Raw genomic sequence first — 16,242 nt, 5'->3', positions numbered from 1 at the left:
AAAAACCTACCTTGATAAGAAAAATTAATAGCCTTGCTTTTTCATAAGCATTGAAATGTAAAATGTTAATGTTAATGGAAAATTGCAATTCTTAAACACTAAATACCATCATATAGAATTTTGTAGCAGGGGGAAAAAAAAAAGAAGAATGAAAATTTGTTCCCAAAAGACCTTATTAACAGTTACGATCATGGTTGCAAATTTCCTGCCCCATCAATACAAATTTCATTTTGAAAATGGGGTATTCCAGCAAAAACATATCTGAATAAGGATTTCTTTAGTAATCCAATACACTTGCGTGGCAAGTAATTCCCTTATCTGTTCTGTGCAAGCATTCTGTAACAAGGAAGGGAAACGATATTTGGCCTGAGTATTGCCTTGCTACAGTGAAGGTGCTCCTCACACTTCTAGTGATGAAAATGTATACTTGCATACTAAACACAGTGGCAAAGTCAGAGAAACGCCTACAGCTGAGAGAGCTTTGCTTTCACTACAATTTCTTCAGTTGTTTTAGGATTACTGGTAGATGCAATGTGCTATACCAAAGTCTGTTTAGCCCATGTCAATGCACATGGGATTCCTGGTTTCCTATCCTGAGCACTGCAGAAGGGTAGCCTTAAGAGATAGAAGCTGGGAGGTCATGATGGCTCTTCAAAGAATTGCTCAGCCGGTTTTTGTAGCATCTCTGGTAGCATTGTTACTTTCATGCTGATGCAGAGAAATAGTTATCCAGAAACCAGTATCTGAAGCTGCTTTCAGATAAGTCAACTAAAGGGAAAAGAATTGGTAGTTGGTCTCACGCTCCGTAGCTGGGAGCTAGATTTAGTCTATTAGACTCTCAACCTTCTCTAGATTTAGACTTTCCAAAATCAAATCAAAGGAGCTCAAATGCACAAAAAGTTTGCACAAGATAAATTAGAAGTGAGGTGTAGAAACTGTCAGAACCATTTCCTGGTATGACGTACCACCTGTCCTAGGCTGAGAGCTAAACCAAACTCTGAGCTGCCCATGTTCCAGTACAACCTGTTAACTGTGGTAGAGTCTTGGATAGTTTTATCATAGTGGATGACTGGTCCAGCTATAATATGAAACATATGTTACTTTTTCAGTATATAAGATTAAAGAATACAACATACATATCCACCAAGATCAATCCATTCTAAACAGAGAGATTTCCTTGACAAGGGCAGGTAAGGTAGGTCGATTATGACAGACTATCCTCCAGAGCATGGGTTAATTCAACAATACTCTTGTTCTGAAAGTTCCCCAAACAATGAGCAAAATTACTTTCACAAAAGGAGCACAAGTCAGCTCTTTGCTGAAAGATTTTCTGATAATTGAATGCCTACTGTCAAGGAATTTTCAGGATTTACAGGCAATCATTGAACTGCTGCTCAAAGGCTTGGAAATACCATCTAACAACTCATGCAACAGACTGAAGGAAACAATTGCTTTTGAGAAATGGAATCCCTAAACATTGACAGTCTAAAATAGCAGCAAATACTTGAATGTACTCTATGCAAACACTGAGGCATGTGATGCTGCCTTATTTTTGGTCTGGGCTCAGCAGGCCTTAGAACAGAGAATTACAGCAAGAGCCAATTGTGGTTTTTTTTCAGTTCTTTTCCCCCAAATGTAAGGAAGCTTATGTAAGTGGATTGTTTTCTTGCTCTGCTCATTAAATAATCTTAATTTCTTTTCAGGCAGGAAAAGGAAGGCATATCTAATTATTAACTTTAGAAGCTTAAATTTATAATTCTCAGATACTGCATACACACATTTTTTTATCCTCTGGTATGGTCTACTTTAATTTTGGCACTTCAGTTCTTCTTTTAGTTTTCTCTAAAATTTACGGTTGCACTTGAGTTCTATCAGTATTAGTAACAGCAATCTTCTTTATGTTCCCTTGTAAGTGAGAAAGTTGTTTTATCTCTGTGCTGGTGATGGCACATTTTTGTCTTCAGGCTCTACTTCTCCTAAAAGGTACTATTGAGAATGGCTAAGAGAATAATATGGTTCCAAATCCTCCTGTCTACACATAGGCCTCTGAGGTAGCCTGTCAAAACATGAAGGGAATGAAGTCTCTGGCTACATGTAGGGCTATGCTGTGTGTGGTTGACCAGTGAATTTAGTCTGAACAATGTTCTCAGGGTCTCCCTCAAAAGACAGAATAGTTATATCCTTGGATGTTAATATGAACCCGTACATTTACCTGTCTGGTTTTCTTCCCATTTGTTGATAGAGATGTCATTTTATTAGATCTTACTCATTATATTATGATTATAGGAGTTACAGTGTTTTTGTGAAAAAAAATATAAGAAAAAAGAATTTTTGGTCCTCTCAGAAAGAGATTTTACTTCTTGTATTTCTATTTCTTAAACATAATTAAAAGTGGAAAAGAAGAAAAAAAACAATAACTGCAATGAAATAAAATAGCAAGCATCACAACAAATATGTGCAAAGAATTTGTCAACTAGCACAATATTTTGCTGTCTTGCTGAGAATATGGTGGGGTTTTTGGTAGGTGGAAAAAAGAATTCATTCTATCTATTAAATCAAGTTCTCAAGAAATTCTCAACCCTTCATCACCTTGGTTGCCAGACTTCATGGAATAAAAATTATTGCTTTTGTCTGAGACAGGAAGCCTGAAGAAGTTCTCTTTATGTTTTAACTCTGAATTTATATGCCACTACCAAATTCTGCAGTGTGTTTTGTCTCATATATTGATTGAAATTTTTTTATGCTCTGCATACAAGAACTTTCAGTGATAATAAGCTGAAAAGTATCACTACATTTGGATTTTATATGTCATATAATTATACTAAATTTAATAGTTTAGCTGTTATATCTATAGTTTTGCAGAAATAAGTATTCAGAGAGTGGGAGCAAGAGCCATATTTTGACTTGCACTCTTCTAGAATTATATAAAATGTAATGAGATCTTGAAATAACAGAACCAGAAAAAAGCAATAAAAGAACTTTAGCAGATAGAATTTTAAAGATAGATTTACCTGAAGAAGAGCCACTTGAAAGCTTGTTACCATCTGAAATACAATTAAACTAGATTTACAAAAAGCTTTAGCTTAAAAAGAAACAGATTTAAAAAATAAACAGACTATTAAGAAAAGAAGGTAGAATATCAAATTTCCACACGTTTTAGAAGCAAATTCAGGTCGCTTGAATTCATATATAATATACGTAATCTGCAGAAGAATTGTTCTAAAAGTACATTGCCTTTTTATTCGGAAAATTTAAGAACTATTCCATTAAGAAGTACTTAGATAATTACTAAGTTTGTCACATAGATCAATATATGTTTCCAGTTACCAAGTTTTAAAGTTGGCTAATGTTTCAGACAGAAAACTGAAGTAGATGTATCCAGACTAACGTGCTATTTCTTATGAAATGGAACCTCTTCTAATTTCTTAGTGATCATTCCTTTGCTAGGAAATGCCAATTTTGTTTGGAAGAAACTTATTGAAAAGTGGAAGAATTAATAATCTCCTTAGGAAGAATAGGCTTTATTCACTGACACTTTTTCAGAGCATGACCTTAGAGAAGTTTCATATTCCTGATAGGGCTCACTTATTTCATGTCTTCATGGGAAGGACTCCTCAAACTATGTGTTTTTTCCAATTGCTTTCAGGCATTCTTTGAAATGCCCAATTTGCCTGGGTGCTATGCTCCTTAATATAGTCAAGTAATAATAATAGGATTCTATCCCTAGAAATAAGACACAGTGATGGTAAATTCCCTTATTTTTATCTATAGATCTATTTTGTTTGCTTACCTTCAAATAATGTCTACTCCATGTTGAATAATATAAATAACAAAACCTATTCCTTATGACCAGTGTCCATCTGAAAGCTTCTCAAAGCCATTTAAATATTTTTTTCTGCTATCTAGTAGAGTCCTCTTCGTCTAAGCTTGAGATACCCTGATAGTTTTGATTTATCCCTCTTCAAGGTTAAACTCTCAAATTTAACAAGTGCACGGATGTGTTAGGTTCTCTGTGCTAGTTCTTATTATGAATAATAAAGACATATTTGTCTCTCTTCCATCAGAGAATGATGCAAAACTCACTGCCTTTATACTTTCCTGAGGGTATGTATTATAATGATGTGGGATGACTTTGCAAAATCATTATCCTAGACTTCAAGTTACGTCACAGAACCCACCTGTTTTAAATGTCCTGAAAAGAACAAATAGGAGACCTGTTAAAAATGGATAAAAATATAGGACTGGAAGAAACCTCCTGGATCTTGTTCAATCCAAGAATCCTTTTCATACTCACTTCTCATACTTACTGTGCATTTATTTAAATAGCAAAAGGAAAATTTGCAGGGTCTCTGCATAGCCAGAGTATTGTCAGCTTGTGTGCCTTTTCCTGTCCAGTATGCACAAGTCACCTACACTGAAAGCTACCAAAAGCTGTGTCATTCCCTCTTTTTGGTTTGTAATCTCTTTAAGCAGAGATTGCCTTTTTTTTATTGAATATTTGTACAAGATATAGCACAATAACTCTGTGATCCTAGCTGGGAGAGGCTGTAATGCAAACAGCTAATTACAGTGGCTAGAATCCAGGGAGGCTTCCTTTCTAATCAGAGCCCCAACAGTAACCGTCATGAGGAAATAGAAATACAGCCACCCCACTTGTATTTCTCTGTCTGTAAAAGAAAACTAATAGAATTTATTTATCTTAATGGCGGTTCTGTTAATTAGGCAGTTAGGTATTTGTAGAGCACTGAAGGTGAAAGTACCAGAGGTTCTTCTGTCTTTTACTGGTGATTGCTGTTTGGCTATATTCCTTTGCTAAGAGTTCAACACTGTCTCAGTTTACCTAACATTCACTGTAATTTACCTTGGAGACAAATACACATATTGACACTGGGGTTGTCAGAACTATGCAGCTGGTTGGCTACATAGAAACCTTTGTCCTCCTGGACACAATTTTTCTTGACTAGCCCTCACTTATGATGAATTTGCTCCCAGTGGTGCGGCTAAAAATAAGACTCTGTACAAATTTCTCATTACTTTTTGGGCAAAGTCAGGGGGTTACTATTGCTTATACGTGCCATGTTCTATGTGGCAAACTTGTATGCATCAAACAGTATACAATATTTCATGACAATGTTGTTGTCCAGATATATTTAGAAAAAAATATATGCTTGCCTCTCACTAAACTGCTATGCTTACTTATATAGCAAAGTGCTCTGCACAGAGGAAAACAAATACCATTTTTTGAGTTAACTCTTTGACTTAAAGGAAAGACCTGATTTGAATTTCAGTGGTGCTTGTTTTATTTGTAACTTCAGTGGATGCAGTGATCTCTACTCCTGAGATGTAACTCCATTGCTAGAAACAGGATAGAGGCAAACTTGGTGAAGTGTAAGCACCTTGAAGAATCTCCTTGCTTGAAAGGTGTTCTGATTATGGTTTCAGCTGTTTTAAGAATATTATTAGCCTGTTCATTTTGTTTGAACCTTATCCAAAAAGTATGCATTCATTGGATATATAACAGATCCTCTCATTTCCTTTAGAGGAAGAAACCCAAGAAATTATTCCAGGGTGTCCTTAATAAGCTTATAGATTTTGAAGTGATAAAATGATAAGACAATCCTCAAATATCTCTCTTCGGCAGAATGCAATTGTATGCTTAATCAAATAACTTTCTGGGCTTTTTCCCATGAGGTAATGAACACTGTGTTTGGGAACCAGTATTAGCTTATAGGTTAGTACTTTTAGCTAGTCAAAATGTTTTGAAGTTAAATGAATAAAACTTGTGATACAGTTACCTCATCTGACTTTAGCTATTTTAGCCTACATATTAATAGGAGTTTTGCTTTAGACAGGACTGGAGTAAATGTTAGAAAAAGCACTTATAGGTCAGTAAAAAGGCAGCATGCTCTAGGTGGGGCAGAAAATGAAGACAACTCAGAATTAAAGTTCTGAGAGGTTTTTCTCATCTTGTGCATGTGTGTACATTACAATCCCACAAATGGTCTACTTTAAGTAGAAAAATTATAGCTACATTCTTCATATTGAAGTCAGTATCCTCAAATCTATGACTTTCTGTCAGTGTGAAATGGCTGTTAATTTTCTCTGTGTTCAATCTGTGTCATGATTGATTTTGATATTTTGCAGTTATTAGCTTTACAGACGCAAAGTATTTGACAGCTTTGAAGAACAGAATCAGGTGCCAGGAGCAAATAATAATTTATTCCACTAGTTCCGTAAATTTCTGTAAAAATTCCTCATTAAATTGGTGGAGTGGATGAACATGCCAGATTGGAACATTTGACAGGTTTGGGAATAGAATTGGACACTGAAGTTCCCTTTCCTCAACAGATGATTTAAAAGCCGTATTTATATACAGAAGTTATAGTAGCTTAACACTTTATAATAAAGAGTTTAATGAAGTCTGTACAACACACTGTACAGGAATTCTTATCTCATTTTGGTTAACAACTGTTACTAGTAGACAAATTTAAATGATAATTTAGTAGCGTTCACAGAGTTTTTTTGCTAAACTGGTATAAAATCACATCTCTTCTTAATTTAGTTCATTGTCGAAAATCTATAGAAAGCTCTTTTTTTTTTCTTTTCCAGTGAATCTAACAGGAGGGAGTTCTCTTTTTCTAAAAGCATCTTGCTAAATACCATTATTTATGCATTATTTCAGTTGGAGTTGAAAATTTTATACAACTTTGGCAAATGATTAGATTAATGAAAACTTATGAACAACACTTTTGGGAATAATTTTTTATCATCGTAGTGACAATCAAGCAAATGGTAGTGTCTTATCAGATGTGACAGAGAACAGTCCATAAGAACTGTTATAGTATGAGTATATCCATTTTTAGGGCTTATGTAGCTCAAAACTTTAGAACTTAACACTTTAACATGCTAAACAAATATCCTTTCACTTAAAAAGCAGGTATTTATGTCTTCAAGCATTTCACAGATAAAGTGAGGTGGGGTAAAGTTATTAAGTGTTTTTATCTTTGGGTATAGAAATTAATTTCTGGAATTATAAAACATTTACATGATCTAAGAAAAGGCAATGCAAAAAGCAAACAAACTTATTAGAAAAGCCTTGAGGTAAGAATGAATAGAATTCTCATATCTGAAAATGAGACAAAATTTAGAAAGAGTGATTGGATGATGAATGGACAGCTATAGCAGAAATCAGTTTCTGTAAGTCTCACTTTAACTGCACATTGTACAAATATATCCTCACCGAAGAAGAGGGTGTTACCCAGTCATGGAATAAGTGCTTACAGAAGAAATTTCCTGACCTCTGAATATAAAGATGGGACAGATATAGCATTAAATAAATTTGGTTGGAATTTTCAACAAAAAGATATGAAAAATGTTTTGGGATTTTTTTTTCCCAAAAAGGCTTTCCTTTTTGGGAATATATGAACAAAGACTTCCTTTGTTTTACTAGTGAAATGGCGCATACTGAAAAATAGAATTGTGGCAAAACACAAAAGCAATGAAACAGAAAAGAGTGAAAAATCAGCTGGCTGTGATTTAGTAGATCTTTACAGATCTGGTGCATGCTAGGATTTTCCAAAATTTAGCTATTTGATTATACAAATACTGGTCAGACTGCCATAGAGAACTGATGATAAATTCTTGCAAGGAAGAATAAAGGGAACAAAAAGATCAGCTGAAAGGATTTTTACACTGCTATTGTGAAGCCAGTATCTTCGCTTTTCACATTACTGCCTATTCAGCTTTTTGCTGCATATGAGATAGGAGCTCTTGAGCACCAGACTAGAAAGAATTCTATTTATACTCAAATGTGGTCATCAAACTCCTGGCAACATACTGGATTTTTTTTTTAATAATCTATTATTATCATAATCTGCCAAGCCAAATGCTGAATCAGAACCTAGCTGTGTTAGCCATCATAATGGCACATAACAAAAGACAGGATCCCTGTCCCAAAGAGCTTACAAATGCAGTTTAAAATATCTGTCAGTATTCAGCTGGTAAATTTTTAATTTTCTGCCTATCCAGAACTAAATGTAGTCTCTGAGCTCAACATAGCAAATGTCAGTTGCCTTCCATAGGTCTTTAATATGTTCAGAGGGCCCTCAGCCCTTTAACAGATTGAAATCCCTCTTTTCTGTTAGAGCCTTTGAAAATAGAATGCACTGTGTGTACGGCATGAAATACTTTTTTCTTACATTGTTAGATTTCAGTCATGAGGAGCACTGTGGTAAGCGGTCTTGTTCAAAACTGTTGGCTGCAGCTAGCAGGATAGATGCTTTTAGAAAAGGGAAAGGTTTTTCAAAGTTACACTTGATAAATTTGATGTCAACTCTTAATAAATCAATTAGAGGAAGAATGATAGTATGGAAGAGTTATCTTATTTTCTAAGGTCAGGAAAACAACTGTAATCTTTTTGTTTCCTATTCACATTTAGTTCTTCTCTCCTGCAACCTGACTCAGTCATTTTTATTTGCTCTCACGTTGAAAAGACATTCTAATATGAGAAAACTCAATCTAAGCAGCTCTGGAAAATCTCTCATGATCTGTGTACTTCTGGGTAGTAGATGTTAACACAATCTGAAATCTTTTGTCTTTTGTCATTAGCAGTTGTTTGTCAGAGATGTATTGCACTTGTTATATGGCTGGTTCCCTCTCTATTTTTATTCTCTAAATTGGTTACTGGATTTGAAGGGATTTTGTTTCTTTGCTTTTTTTTTTTTTTCCTGAACCCGTACCCATTACTGTCTGTCCATTTTGTGTGTGATCCAATGAAAACAGGTCACCTGCTTTACCTGTTGATGTATGTTCTAAATAGAGTAAGATGATGAAAAACTAACTTCCTCCTACAGAATCTGCTGTTTGCCTTTCTTATGGTGGGAACATGACTTTAAAAAGATTTTTTTAGGGGTAAACAATCCACCTTTTTTGTGACTTCTTTTGTTGCTTATTGGTTTCTGCCTTTCCTAAATTTCAAAGCTTTTGTTTGTTTGTTTCAATTCAAATCCATCACTGGACTGTACACAGTATCTTGCAGTTATTTCTGGATGTTTTGCACAGGTTGGCCTCTTTCTTGAGAATTCTCTCTGCCAAGAGGAATTTTTGGCTACGTAGCATATTTTGTATCACCATTCTTCCCATCCTGCCCACATAACAGTCTGCTCTGAAACCACAAGCAACTAGGTAGGAGTAAGAGCAGCCATGTGCCTGCTCTAGTTTCTGCCAGTTTCTGGCATCTGGCTGTACCCACTAGCAGAAAAATGATTCAAGTCACCTTTCTTTGCCTCCTTTTGCACCTTGACCTTTCTCTATTACGTACTGGGCTTGGAGCCCCACCTGTTCATTTTTTCAAGAACTCTCAGCAAGGAAATCCCCTGTGAATGTCAGGCATAAATACTGTAAAACAAGAGAAGGATGTTTTGACTAAGTGCTTTTTTTGTGGATGTCCTCTTTAACAGCTTTTCACTTTAAAATACGGCCAGTGACAACACTTGAAAATGCACAGTGATGTATCGCAGATAGCAGGACAAAAAGCTCTTTTTCAGGACGTGAAGCTCTTTTTTTTTTTCCTCCCAATTGATATTTTACCTTCTGTTTTGTCAATAAAATGACATTAAACATGGACCAGCTGAACAATTTTATTTTTTTTAAACCAGGAAGTAAAGTGTTCAAAATTCACAAAATCATGGCATCCTGAAATAGAAACAGAATATGAGTGGTGTTTACTTGATGTAATTTTTATAATTTTTTTTTCTGATGCAATTTTATTATTTTTTCTGATACCCCTTAACGGGATTTTTACCATAACACTACTAGAAAAAGAAAAGTGTTGATATCTCAAGACAAATGAAAAATACTGCTGTATTGGTTATTTTAAAAAAACCCTGCAAAACTGAATAAGAAAAGGAAGTATAAAAGCACAAGATTTTAAATATGTATTGTAAAGAATATTTATAAAGGCTCTTCTAAAAACATGTGATATTTGGTGAACAATAATTATTTGCAGACTGCTAGTTTCCAGTAATGGGAATTTTCCTTTCCACAGTCTTATATCTACTGCCATTGTAGGGTTATGTGGCCATAAGTGGAAAGACTTTGGCCTACCTGGAGTGATTCAGTCAGAGCTCTTTTTCAATGCTTAATGAAAATAGTATTTTTTAGTATCCCAATTAGTTATAGAAATAAATTTCAATCTTTAAAAAATGTGAATGATTTGGCAATATTATGGGGGGACTTCTTGTTTATTTATTTTTCAATAGTCACAGAGCTTTGAGTGAGATCCTATGCATTTTGTCCAGAAGATACAGTGCAGAAAGTCTAGATTATGAAGAATGGCAAAGACTGCTTTCATCAGAAGGAACCTGGTAATGCTGTTATATGCACAGCTACAGGCCTGCTCCTTACAATCTTCTCAACATAACTAGCAGAAAAAATAATGCAGCATGTCATCACTTCCCATAGTGCATAGTGCTTTCATTGGGAAAGTTCTCCCCTCGCTTCTCACAGTGAAGATCGTACCAGACTTTGTCTCCTGTCTAGAGAAAGCTGAAGTGTTGATTTAACAATCAGAAAACTTAGGTTCTAGGTCCCTTTATCGTACTAACATTAAAGATTATTACGCTGTGAAAAGGTGTTTTATAACTGCTGCTGAGCCAGCCAGGGGAGAGTGTTAATGCTCACTGTTAGAGCATGCTGTACTTTACTAAGAGCTTGTACAAATGGGCATGTGTTCTGGGAAATCTTGTAGTAAGAGCAGATTATGTGAGTGCAGATGCAAAGCAGAAGGATCATGTGCTGTTGCTGCACAGAGTGAAGGTCAGCAAAAGAGCACACGTTCTACAGATAGTGGGACAGAAAACTACACAGTCTAGCTGTATAAGAAGTGGACTTTTGTTTTGTGTAGAGTTTTCTGATTTTGACAGTACTTATGTTCCAGGAATGAAAACAAAAACATTTCCTGTATATCCAAAAACCCCCACATCCTTCAAGCCAATCTGAATACTTCAATTTGATAAAATCAGGCTGTTTAATTATGTTTTAACTTTTTTTTTTCATGTTTTTTATTTTCTAGTCTAACTTAATCAAACCTTGCACCAACTATTTTTTATTTGGAAAGGAAAATAGAAGTATTCAATTTTGAATAGGCTAAGATGAAATATTTGGGCTATATCATAATTTTTTTTTGCAGTTTTCTGTTCATAATCCATTTTTGTCAAGGGTAAAGCACTTCTGTGAAATGTTTTGCTTTTAATGAATTTATATTTCCTAGCAGTACTCACAAGATCCATGCTGTTAGTACTACCAAAGTTCTGATAGATTATCTTGCCAAATTTATAACAGGTTTGCTACATTTAACTTTGTATCGTTTTGAATTCTATCTTAAATGAGTCAGGCAATGGGGATTGCATCATTTCTTTGGTATCATTATTGCCCAGGTTAATTACTGTTGCAGCTAAGAGTAGAGGTAAGCAAAGAACTTTCAATGAGTAACTTACGATTTGCAAGTTTGCATGGCAATATTGGCTTGCACTTCTCGGGAGATGCCACATTCTCTTCATCTGTTACATACTCAAAGTTAATAATAAACATCATTGCTACTCCCTCTTGATTTTTCACTGGAATTATGTGGGTGTTGCAAATGAAGGTAGATCCTGCAGATGGAGAAAAAAAAAGAAAGAAATACATAAATGAAAGGAAACTTGATTATTTTTTCATTCCAGTAATTTCAGATACACCAACAGATAGTGAAGAATACTTCTTTGAATTTAATGACTGAACATGAAACACACTAGTCTTTAATTTAAACAGGAACATTTGCATAGAAAGAAATACATCTTTTGATAATTTATTAGATTATTACCTCTTCCAAAAGTTCTCTCCTTTAAAATGTCGATTTTACTTTTTGTCTTTTATTCACTGGAAGTACGTATATAGACAGACCTGCAATATGGAGACATTTAGCACCAAAAGTAGCGATGCGAACACTGTTCCAACCACAACACTAGTGAAGAAAGCAGAACCCTATTCTTCTAAATGTCAAACATTCTTCAAGCTTTTGGTTCTATTACAACAGGATGAATCATGCATTAAATATTTATGGGTGTAAATATATCACTATTCTTATTTTAGCTCTCAATCTTTTGGGGGCTGTATAATGTTGTTTAGGTTTGTGTTAAAAATGATATTTGTTATCTGATCCTATGGAGTTTTATATTCTATCACAAAAAACTTCTCAACTGTGCTAATAATTTTCAATAATCTTCAGAAGTATTTGACTTAACTGTTATATACAATTTGAGGTATGAATTTAAAAGTATCCTAATTTTCATATACATGGAGCATACCCACATTATACTGAAATGAATAGAAGGTGGAATTTCTCAACACCTCTGGTACTCGGGGTTTTCTTGTTCAAATGCCTAATTACAGATTTAAAGAATTCTTTGTGTTAATTCTTCCAGTATAACTCTTAAGAAGTTTCATTTGACAAGGTCATTAGTTTTGATTTAATTCCTTCTATTAAGCTAATAGAACACAGCAGTTCCAAAAATAATGTGATTGCTGTAAGCAATACAATAATGTGCTAAAAGCTTCATGCAAACACTACTTTCCATGATAACTAGGGACTGGTTTAATGTACATCATCTGCAATTTATGCATTCAAATGCAGTAATCACTGAAACTTGACAGGCTGTGTGATTTGACAAAAACAGATCCTGATCTAGGTTACACAAGAATTTTTATTTATTTATTTTATTTTTTTTTTTTCATTGAGGAGAGAGATAGTAAAGATTTATATCATTATAACCAACATCAGATTCTGGCTACTCATATTTAATGTAGTACTTGCTATAATGTGGTATATATGGCAGTTTGAGCTATGTATAACATTGACATGCTGGCCTTTCAAGTTTTGCAGCTGTACCTTCAATCCATTTAATAAAACAGTTAAGCTGTGGCACTTGCCACAGTTGCCATGGTTACAAGCTCAATGACTTTAGTAAACAGAAAATAAGCAATTTAAGACTGTTCCATTAGAGCTAAAAATAGAAGTGCTGCAGGCCAGGCATTGCAACATAGACTGGTTAAACAGAGGGTCTGAAGAGAATTTAGAAATAATCTTTGTGTTTTTAGCCAACTAATGAAAATACATATTGAGTTTAAACAGTCAAAATGCTATTTATTGATTCACTTGGAAGGAAATACTATTTCACGATATAGACTATATTTTGACATGCAGATTTATAGGTTGAGCAGATATCCCCCAGTCAGACACCTTTAACACAAAGGACTGGAAGTAGGGCTAGGCTGAGATGTGCATGTCTTTGAAGAACACTGAACTCCAGTGGATTAAATGTTTATCAGTTTTTGCAAACAAGGATGATGAGGAGCCTGAGACTTCTTTAAAAACTTTCCTGCTTTTGAAGGCAAGGGTGTTTCAGCTTTTGAAATGCTTCCCACAGTGCTAAGTAATGACACTATCTCCCGTTTATGTAGAACATTCCGCCCTCAAGCATTTACAAACCTCATTTGTACTGGAGCTAGGGATTTGCATCTCTGAGGACATGCAGAAGGTGTTTAACAGTCCACAACTTAAGAACATGGCAAAAAGAGCACAAGGTTAAAAATTTAAGCTGTATGTAAAAATATTTTGGGAGTAAAAAATGGGAAAGATTCATATCTGGTATAATTCAGCATAGTTCCTTTGAAGGCCAATTGCACCACCAGGCTAATAAGTCCAGTGTAGTTCATTAGTCTGAAGTTTTTCCGAGACACCTGGGCTTTTTAAGAGGCATAGAATATTTACTTCCTGCAAATGACTGGAATTGGAATTCCGCAGCTTAACCAAAATACAATGCCTGTCACTGTTAGTGTTTGTACAGAAACTGCTATCTGCTATACACTTATCAGTATCTATCTCTATTGAAATGGTAATAAGGAAATACAAAATACAAAATAAAAAGAAAGACCCTAGTGTGACTGAAAAATAAGAGTTAGGTACAAAGAAAGAATACTAGCAAATTCAAAAGGTAAGCTTTGAGTTGTTGGAGTTGATGGCAATAAAAAAATATTAAGAAGTAGCTTGTTTATAAACAATCTTATTCAGTATTTGCACTCTGGCATTCCACTGCTCTTCATTGTACTCAGCATGTTTTCCCTGTTTTGTCTCTATACTGAATATTTTGAGAGTAAGAAATGCTTCTGATGAGCAATAAAAATTGTAATGAAGTTTCTGGAATTTGCATTTCTCATCTAACGGCACAGGGCAAGTGGATGATATAATCAGAATAATTATGAAAATTATACCTTTATAATTAATAGATTTGATATCCAGCAATATATCTAGATTTTCTAAAGATTACTATTGAGGAGTAATCATGAAATATACCTGTTGTGCTCTCTTGTTATCATTGTTGGAGGTGATAAAGAGGTAAAGCTGGATGTTTTCTTGTCAGCTTGAATTCCATGGTTATAAGGGCTTCTTTTCTTTTGTCTCTGGCATTTTAAAGTCCACTCTTTCATCTAGTTAAATTAGTGGGAAAATATCCATATGTGAAGAAAAGATTCTGCTCCCCTATATGCTGTGTGGATATGATGTATGATTCTGTAGCTACGTATTCAACAGTATGATTTCACAAGAGTCGGCAGGCTGGTGTGAAATAACTGCCAAAATGTATACATAAGTGACAATAAATATTTAAGAAATAAAGATTTAGGATATATTAGGATTATATAAGGATATATTGCACCATTTGAGCAATTCTGGTGAAGCAAAGCCTATTTAAATATTTGGCTGCATAGCATTTAAAGTTGACTTGCTTCATGAGAGCAGTACAAAGCAGGCACATCAAACCAATTAATCTGGTTCATAAAATCTATTTACTTTTCCAGTGATTTTCTATAGAAGATTTTAGGACAGATTTTTATCAGGCTGCATCTTGTAGATATAACTACAGTAATTTATTTGAATTGTAATAGCTCTGTTTATCAGCAATTGGGAGAGGACAATACAATTAATACAACAGTGAAGGCATTCCAAATTACAAGAGCCTCCATCCTCATATGAAAAGCTCTGACAAGCAAACTTTGAAAAATGACACATCCCAAACAACTATTTTGATTCAGCCTTCCTGGGAACAAAATTTTCACAGGCCGTTACATATACCAAGCTCAAAGGATCTCTAAAAAATGAGACACTGTGGCATTTAGGTAATTGTCCTAATTCTGCAGAAGCCCCACGTTTCACACAACAGGGACCCTTGAAAATCCATCGTGGTTCTACAGGAGGCTCTGCAGCCCTGTTGCCCTAAATGAGTCTGACAGTTGCTATCTGCATTTCACCATTAAAAAATTCAGACTCCCCCACCTCAGTACAAATTTGAGGACTGCCTTCACTGGGGCTGAGACTGGTTCCAACATATTTTGGAGCCAATCTTGGCTCCCTGTGCCAAAGCATTTATGACTTCTCAGATATTTTTTGTTACTAGAGCTGCTGTGGACACCTGACTAAGGCTATAGAAAGAAAGATGTTGAGTATATGTCCTCTGTGTGCATATATAAATTTCTGGACAGGTTGACCTCATACAAGAGTTTTCTAGGATGATGATAATTTTTTACTGCTGCAACCTACTAGTAGTCCACTGTAGGTATTTGTACAATCCATACCCACTTCTGCTCATTTAAAATTGAAGGTGAGAAGGAATAAATCAAAACAGAACAAAGGAAAAGCCCAAACCAGCTTGCCTACTAGAACAAGACCAAAGATAGTTAAAAATTAGAGGCAGAGATACTGTACATGTTTCTGGAGCTAGGCAGTCCTGTTCTCTGTTTGAAGATAGATATGAATGAGACACTTCTGCAATATGACAATTTTATGATAATATAGGGACAAGAGAAGGAAGCTGGGTATTCTTTGCACTTCTATTAAATAATCAACACGTTTATTTTGGAAATAACTACCCTTCAGTTACCCTGATATGATTCACATTTTGTCATCAAAATAAATGCTCAAAATGCCTTCTCTGAGGCAGAAACTTAGAACATATTAGTTACAAACATAGAGTTTATACCTTACATCTTAATTTAAAATCTTAAACTATCAATTATAGTAGAAATACAACTAAATACATTTCATATTAAATTGTGTACTAAGCTTAGTCTTAATTCTATCAGCATTTTACTGAAACGAGCACAGACAAGTCTGCATAGTTCCCATTTTGTTAGTAATGAGGTGGTATGTGT

At 34.8% G+C, this 16,242-nt stretch overlaps 1 protein-coding gene across 1 annotated transcript in view; it reads right to left on the bottom strand.

The window, feature by feature from the left end:
* Positions 1-16,242, bottom strand: part of KCNH7 (potassium voltage-gated channel subfamily H member 7) — a 242,395-nt gene that overhangs the window by 86,085 nt on the left and 140,068 nt on the right. Inside the window, exon 3 of the mRNA XM_050899922.1 lies at positions 11,492-11,651. Within this exon, the coding sequence (XP_050755879.1) occupies positions 11,492-11,651 (160 nt within the window). The remainder of the gene's footprint in view (positions 1-11,491; positions 11,652-16,242) is intronic.

This window comes from Gymnogyps californianus, chromosome 7 (assembly GCF_018139145.2).
Source record: "Gymnogyps californianus isolate 813 chromosome 7, ASM1813914v2, whole genome shotgun sequence".
Lineage (NCBI taxonomy): Eukaryota > Metazoa > Chordata > Aves > Accipitriformes > Cathartidae > Gymnogyps > Gymnogyps californianus.
Note: the sequence above shows the minus strand (reverse complement) of the source record. Positions and strands in the feature narration are given on the sequence as shown.